Source organism: Pseudovirgaria hyperparasitica, assembly GCF_010093815.1.
Source record: "Pseudovirgaria hyperparasitica strain CBS 121739 unplaced genomic scaffold EJ05scaffold_25, whole genome shotgun sequence".
NCBI classification, from domain to species: domain Eukaryota; kingdom Fungi; phylum Ascomycota; class Dothideomycetes; order Acrospermales; family Acrospermaceae; genus Pseudovirgaria; species Pseudovirgaria hyperparasitica.
In genome coordinates this window covers 239,615-247,573 of record NW_022985573.1, presented here as the reverse complement: position 1 = coordinate 247,573, position 7,959 = coordinate 239,615, and the positions used below count along the sequence as shown (strand labels likewise).

General features: G+C 50.5%; 3 protein-coding genes across 3 annotated transcripts; 2 read left to right on the top strand and 1 right to left on the bottom strand.

The window, feature by feature from the left end:
- Nucleotides 1-1,410: 1,410 nt before the first annotated feature.
- Nucleotides 1,411-2,530, top strand: EJ05DRAFT_505530 (uncharacterized protein; the record flags this gene model as incomplete). The annotated part of the gene is made up of 3 exons (XM_033747710.1): nt 1,411-1,599; nt 1,683-1,980; nt 2,349-2,530. 3 exons carry the CDS (start codon nt 1,411-1,413, stop codon nt 2,528-2,530), a joined length of 669 nt encoding a protein of 222 aa, XP_033595427.1.
- Nucleotides 2,256-3,636, top strand: EJ05DRAFT_232683 (uncharacterized protein). Its single transcript, XM_033739988.1, has 3 exons — nt 2,256-2,640; nt 2,692-3,421; nt 3,527-3,636. The coding sequence occupies exons 1-2, from the start codon at nt 2,575-2,577 to the stop codon at nt 3,358-3,360; spliced, it is 735 nt and encodes a 244-aa protein (XP_033595426.1). The 5' UTR covers nt 2,256-2,574; the 3' UTR covers nt 3,361-3,421; nt 3,527-3,636.
- Nucleotides 3,637-5,317: 1,681 nt separating this feature from the next.
- Nucleotides 5,318-6,305, bottom strand: EJ05DRAFT_490506 (uncharacterized protein; the record flags this gene model as incomplete). Its single annotated transcript, XM_033745884.1, has 2 exons — nt 5,318-5,871; nt 5,921-6,305. 2 exons carry the CDS (start codon nt 6,303-6,305, stop codon nt 5,318-5,320), a joined length of 939 nt encoding a protein of 312 aa, XP_033595425.1.
- Nucleotides 6,306-7,959: the final 1,654 nt, after the last annotated feature.

Here is a 7,959-nt window from a genome sequence, read left to right as displayed (position 1 = left end):
CCTGCGTTCAAATCTTCCTCGTTACTATCGTGCGGCATGTGATAGTATCGCAGCATAAGGTAATAGCATACGAGTGATGAATGCTGTGAAGCACTTCTTTGTGCCAGTTGTCTTTGATTGGGGCAAAAAAGATGAAGGGAATTAGTCTCCTTATGCATTGATTGCAACTAGAATCAGACACCTCATGGCCACCCCCAGCTATAGCCTCGCGCTGCTGAAGTGTTATATATAGAGATTCGGAAGTGATAGACGGTAGTGGTAAGGTTGTTGATTGAGCAAGGTTGCTGATCCCAGCCTCCAGCTCGCTATCATCGCTTAATCAGTGCTTAATCAGCGCTTAATCTGTGCCTAACTCGTGCTTATTCAGCACATAGTCAGCGCATAATCTGGGCTTAGTCACTGTCTAGTCAGCGGGTCGTTATCCTCCAATCCCTAGCTAATTAGGTCAAGCCCATTCCTCTCGTCTTTTGTCTGTTTATAATGTCATCAATTCCCGCTTTATGACCATCTCATCAATTACCATGCAAGAAACGATCCCAGCCTTTCCGCCTTCGCCGATGCGCTCTAATCACCAGGATACAAGAGACGGTTAGAAGTGGAATAATGCTATCACGCAGCCATGAAAGGAGATATGACGGAAGTAAGACACCAGGTTGAACAACTCTTCCGTGAGCATATCTTTTATAGAGTATGCCCACAACGCTATTAATGACTCCTCCTGTATTGCGGGTCGTTATGAGCTAGGCTACTCTCTTTGGTCCTGTAGACAATAACTTCGCTTATCCATCAGTCTCTACGCCTGCCCTTTCGCCCGCCAAATAACCTTCTATGATGGCTTTCAAGATCTCCTCCACATCAGCGCATCAAGTACGCGGTATGCTCCGATGAAGACCAGCCTCTTCGCTTCCTCCTCATTGCGATCCCCGACATCTGCCCTGACGGCTATCGCTCTTGCACTGATTAGCCTTGCATTCAACTCATCCAGACTCTGCACCCCCTTGGCCAGAATTGCATGGGTCTTGTCGTGCTGGTGAAGATGCATCCGCGCGAGCTGCGGTTGGGTGTTGTGCCAGGTCTGGGCCAGTCGGCATTGTAACTCGTCAGGTATGGGTCTTCTTCTGAGTGGATCCACGCGCTTCGCTAGGAATGCGGAATGGAACTCGCTCGTAAGAGCCGCAGCTTTCCGCGAGGAGTCCACGAAGCAGAGATCGTGTAGGAGTGCTTTGGCTATCGACTATCCCCTCGTGCTGACCTAGTCGCTCGAACTAAATGAATTGACGCTATAAAAATGGATAAACAAACTCATTGGGCTTAGAAAATCCATCCATGTTTGAGGTGTAGTTTACGATATGAACATGATTTTGTGTGGCTGGCCTCTGGTTTTCGTGACTGGTGAATTACCAGCGATAGATGATAGGGGAAGACAAACCTGGCCAGCACAAAGCACACGGCTTTGCCGCATCTGAACCGCTTATACATAATCGGTTGCCTGTGGTAGCCGAAACGAACTTGCGAAACCTCCATCACACTACAAAGATACCTTTCCTGGCGCCCAAATCAACTGTGCAGCGTCGCCACACACAGCGAACTTCTGGCATCGTGAGTTTCCTCTCCCATTGCTTCGCACCCAACAGCCTCAATTCCGAGCTCCGTGTACTCTGCGAACGTGTACTCGCACTCAGGAGTCTGAGTCTAGCAGGTCGCGAGGCCTTACTGCAGGATGCCCGAGTCCAGCAGGTCGCGAGGCCTTACTGCAGGATGTCGGAGTCGCCATACATGGTGGTTCAGAGCTTGAACCAGGTGCAACTTGGCCTGCGAACGTCCGAGGTACTCCTACTCCTGGTTCCGGTCAAAATTCTGTGGACGTCGATGCGCAGACCAGCATTAAACAGGACACAATCCCCATGCAGACGTACCCCATCAATTCAATTATAGGACATATACATGGTTTATTGTCGGTCGCAAGCGGTCGAGAGACAGGTGCGCATGGCTGAAAACCCTCTCCAGAGACCTAGAGGACCATTTAACGGGGAAGAGGCTCCAACATTGACTGAAGCAACCCCATCGCTCCTGGAATGTCGATATTGGAGAGGTGCTAGGACTCACGCCAGATTCAGATGTTGTCAACGTGATCTTCGCGATTCTGGCCGACGGCTCTATTATCATTCCAGGATGGAACGTCCTCCTAGAGTCCACTCGGTCTATAATCATAGCAGCACTGTAGATGACGACTAAAAGCATCGACATAGACCCCAGGCAGCCTCAGAAGGGTTTCTACGACGGCTCCCAGGGTCAAGAACGCTAACTGATGGCGGAGCACCGTTGGTCGTGCTAATTTGTCTTGTTAGATATCAAGTCAGGGTTGACCGCGCAGTACGACGTCTATTTTGGACTTGGCAAGCACAGCTTCTGGGAGTTTGTTCGCAGCGTGCGTACAACACTCGAAGTAGGTCTTGGAGACTTGGAACATTCCTGTGTCCCGGTCCCCAGCGTGTCTCAGCAAACGCCTCTACCTCTCAAGTCACACTAGGAGGTGTGGCTGTTACTACCTCATGGGGTACACTCACGTCAACGATGAGAGGTGGACTCAGGACGCAGCAGGAAGGCAGCACGGTAGACCATAGTATTGCACCCCACAAAGTATGTACTGCAACAGAACCCATTGGGCTTGACACTGACAAGACTGCGCAGCGTATTGAAACTGGTCATCGCTTGATCCTGGCAAGGTCAGCAGGGCCTAAAGCCAGGAAAGATGCGACGAGTCTTGGTTGTCCTGATCGCCGCAATGCGTCTCTAAGCGTGAAGATGGAGAATGCATCGTCAGAGCAATCCTCCTTGTGTGGTTCAGATATCATGTCCATGGCTGACTTATCCGAAGAACCTTCCTCGGTGAGGATGACTCCATGGTTCTCGACAAGGGAGGAGGTCGAGGCCGTCACCCGTGAAGGCCTGGAATGCCTCAGGCAGGCTCTAGTGCTATTTCAGAGGCCGAGAGGCAATGTTAATAGTGGGCAGGGCTTGTCGGATTGGGATGAGGGGGACGACTCGGATAATGAAGACTATCGCCCCCATGGGAAGGGAAGAGGAAACGACCTCCGCATAGCGTGGACGGTCAAGGACCACCAAGAGATATGGACGGGCAGAGCATGCGGTAAATGGTGGACACAGCACGGAACAGTGCAGGCCATTCACTCGCTGTTAAGGCTATCGTCTTCCCTCTTAGCATCGCGCCGTTATACACTACGACCACGACGAGCACACAGATACTACGCGGTTGTTCGAATCTCGCACGCCACGACTTTGCTCGTCGCAATGGCGAGGCTGATCCGATCACCACCCAGCCGAAGTTGTTGTCACTAGTTCGATCATTAGCACCAAACAGTCAGTAGAAAAGGTTATGAAGACAATGCGCTTAGCAGAGGTACACATCGTATTACATGTAGTGAGCATCCGAAGTCTTATTATGCCGTCTCTGACGCATTCGACTGCACTAGAAGCACGACTTACATTATCCCGCGCGACGTAGGTAGCAAGAAACGTGGCTCAAGAGCAAGGAAACAACAGGAACAATTGGCATCCTACTATACCATCGAGACCAAGTGTTTACACATATAGTCGCGTTACGCGAGCTCAAGCGTAAGATGTATAGTCTGCACAGGCATCAGAGGATGATTACTCTGTTGTTATGGCTGAAGCTCTTACCAATCGCCGCTCGTTTTTGTCCTCAGTCGCCAATGGCCCTGATGCCCGTATCTGTTTCTAGATCCGAAAATCTCGCGAAAAACACATAATCACAAGGACAGGGCTCATGAGGAATACAACAGTGGAGTAGTGGTAATCATCGACGTGTTACTGTCCCTCATACACACTCGGTCAGTCACTAACTGCTCTTCCTCGCCCTCATGTAATGGTCTAATCGGTGGAATCACGTACCAAAGACGAAGTACTCGCATTGTACCTCCTAATAACTTGCGACCACCGAACCAAGTTCTGGACCCATACCACTGTATGTTGTTTGCTTCTCTACGCATCATCCATGTACCAACAACAGACCCAGTGCAAGAACAGGCTGATGACGAGAGATATCGCAACGAGCACAGCGAAATCAAACACCATCACATACAGAAAGAACGACAATAGATAAGCAAGCAGAGCTACCACGTGAAAGAAGGTGATATAGAGGCGTGTGATTCTGGCATTTGTAGCGCGGTTCTTCAAAGCCTGGTTGGGTAGGACTGTGAGCACTATCGCGTGATCTGCGTATAAACGTCCTCTCTCTCTCCTAGCCGGGTTAATCCTAATTCTAGTGTCGAAACAATGCTCGAAGAAGCTGGAGGTTCGCAATTCGATTTGTTATAGCCGCTTATTTAAGCGCGCCGCCTCTGTTACTTAAGCTTGCCACCTCTGTAATTCAGGGGCGTTGAAAAGCCGAATAAGGTTAAGAATGCGAGGTTCGATCGTCTCCATAAGACTGTGTAGTAATCTAGGTTTGTCGACAAACTCAATCATTAGGCCTTCGCTGTATTTCAGAGCTAATATCAAAGCGGCTATGGAAATACCAGTGTCGTTTATGTGGCTGCTAACTGCTTCTGCCTTGAAGACTTCAGCCCCACTCTCGACGATGTCACGTTTAGGACCAGCGCATTTTCGAGTAGAAGTATCCCCGTTAAGATTATCTTAAGAAGTAACTTTAGCTTCGAACTCTAAGGCTGGGCTTATGCGGTGGGGGGACGAATCGTAGCGAGTGCCAGGGTTATCCTATACCCCTTCATTTGTTTTGATATTCGACGAGGCTACTGGAAAAGGTTCTATTAGTATTGGTTTAGCATGTCCAAGTTAGTTTATCTCTTTCCATACCTCGGTGCTTAAAAGCTTTGGAATAAGGGTTCTAAAGTCTATGCGTGATCGAATTGTTTTCTCTACGATAATCTACCTGTAATATGCGAGGCTCGACGTTGCCAGTCTTAACTTAAAAGAGATGTTTTATTATTGATGGAAGATTACGACCGAAAGAGATTGATTAACATCGCTCATGATCCCCTAGTCATGAAGGCTTGCTTCTAACGGTCGTCGAAACTGGCTTAGCAACTTGTTCTATGACGCCTCATAGATATTTTTGTCTCTTGTTTGCTCGCATGCACTCCAGTCGCATTTCGATATCATCTCTTATCGCCTGACTCTCCTGTTGTCCTCGCTTAATCGAATCTGAATTCATCTTTAAGTGCCATTCCGGTGTATCATCTCTTTCTCAGTCTTACTTTCACCAATAGATTCATAGCACTTCGCCGTACGGTATCGCACAACTCCAGGTTCGCCATTATGGCACGCTACATGACTGTTTTTCGTTCAATGCCTTCGGGACCTTGAGAATCTGGTAAGAGTTGATCCCTACCCTGTCGTCGTTGACGTTGAGGCAGCACCCCATTATAATGCCCGTTCTCATGTACCCGTAGGGGTCCGCCAACGAGCTCCTACCCATATACACGTTGAAGATGCCGTTCTCGCCCCTGGTCACGGACGACTGCCAGTAGGTCTTGGACATCATGACCTTATACATTTGCGACCACGACGTAGGCTTGAGCATCATGCTGTCGTACTTCTTCCCGCCCTTGTGCGCGGACATCTCCCTGACCGTCATGGTCGTCAACATGGCCGGGTCCACCTCGCTGCTGACGTTGCTCCTGACCCCCATCTCGTATGCGTTGTTGAAGACGGTCTGCTCCTCGTTCGACTCCCACATCTCGAACCACCTCTTCTCCACCTCCTCGGATCCCGCCACGGTCATAGGCACCAACCCCCACACCTCGTCCCCGTCGAAGTCCGCGTTCGTTAGTCTACAGAGCTCCCACGGGATCGCGATCGAGTCCACCCCTTCCTTCCGGCGCCAACTTCACCTTAAGCGGCACTGTGCTGTTCTTACCCTGCGATGGGCATCTCCCCACGATGATCGTCTCCCCCACCTCGATCTTCCTCACGGAGCAGTACCCGTCGGGCGAGAGGTGCATGAAGTTCGCCTTCGACAAGACCCTCCTTGAGACCTCCACGTAGCCGCGGTCGAGCAACTTCCACGGCACCCCATTCCTGAACGACACCGCTAGGGGGGGCGACGCGACGAGCCTGAAGCTGTTCACGGGCCTGGTGCCGTTGTTCTGCTTCCTTAAGATCCCGCGCTTAGTCGCAAGCTTCGAGTAGTAGTGGTTCGCCAACTCTCTGTTCGTGATCTCATACCTCATGACGGCCTGGTTCTTCAAGCTACTGTCCGAATATGTGTCCTCATTGCCTCTGGCAAACCCGTATGGTATCATGTAGCTGTCCAAGTCCGCGTCGTAGCACAAGTGCCCGGGACAGTAGTCGTGTTACTTGCACGGGACTGGGGACTTCGCGTCGTTAATGTCCGCCTTGTACACATTCAGGTTCTCCACGTTGATGTTGGTCCACACGTACTTGTGTACCGACCTAACGAACTTGGCCACCCCGCCTCAGACCAGGACCTCCCTCGCCGTAAAGGGCGTCCCATTCTCCATGGTCTAGTAGGGGAGTGGTAGAAGGTCTTCTAGGCGTTATAAAGCAACCGAGGCATGCGAACCTCCTCATGTACTAGATGGCGCTATATTTTTCGATCATGTATGTCGTGTTGTAGACCCCTTCGTTGCGCCAGACCTAGAACTTCGAGAAGAACTACGTTAGTTCGACGTCCTCGTCCCACGTATAGTCCTACTCGGTCTTCGGGCAGGCCGGCTGGTAGTTATAGACCGTGATGACGTCCATGTAGTCGTGTAGGTCTAGCGACCACTTCGCGCTCTTACCTACCTACTTGACTACGTCGGTCGACCGCAGCTCGTCGTTCGTAATGTATACCTTCCCGGGCTGCGCGTGCTTACACAAGATGACCTTCGACGAGATGTTCTACTTGCACGCGAGGCACTCAATATAGCTAATATGGCACATCTTGTAGTGGTCGTAGTTCTAGTAGCGGAAGACTGTCTTTAAGCTGCTCTGGTAGTTCTCGAGGTTAATAGTTAGCGTCAGGGGTAGCTCGTAGACACACGCTAGCAATACGACACTGGTCTACATACACGACCGTGGTCGACTAGAAGTAGCCTATTAACTACTACCACTACATCTAGAAGAACGGTACGATAATAAGACTAGTACACGATGGAGGCCACCAACCGACCCAACATCTACTAGCTCGGCATATTGAGCAAGGACCCCGAGAAGGCCGAGATCAGGCACATGAGGATGATTAGGGCGGATGAACCGGCCGAGATGATAATATGTAAGTGCAGAGGCCCGTCGGACTCATTAAGGAGGGTGATAACGAAGATGAACGACACCGGGCTATACAACAAGAACTCGTTCAAGGCGCGCTTGATTGACGGGCCTGTGGAGCCGACGAGGGCGTGCAACATCACCTCCATGTCGGACGACCCTTACGAAAAGATCGAGATGAGGTTTAGCAGCGGGATGGCTAAAGCGGTGTGGAAGAACGTGGAGAAGAAGAAGCTCGGTAGGGCTGTGGTAGTCACGAACTACAAGGAGCAGTCCTACACACTCTAGTAGGGCGAGCCATATAACACGAACGTGTAGGTAAGGGTCAGGAATGCTAGGGAGAAGACCGTGAAGGTGCCCGTGACTAAGATTAAGTTTATGCCTAGCTTCATCTAGCTAACTTATTAGAGTTCGACTTCGAGGGGACGATCTATAAGGTGTAGACCTATACGAGTATGACTTAGAAGTCCCTTAAGATTAACATGCGCTCGGCGACTGCGCACTCGAACGCGACGGAGTATAAGGGCCACCTAGGGACCAGCTACGCGTGCGAGATAGAGTTCGAGAAGGACTACTTAACGAACAACTTAAGGGTGATCACGAGTTACAGCGTCTCCTTCCTAGGGAGCCACACGAAGATAACTAAGTAGATCAACCGTGACTCTATAAACGAGGCGAGGAACTTAG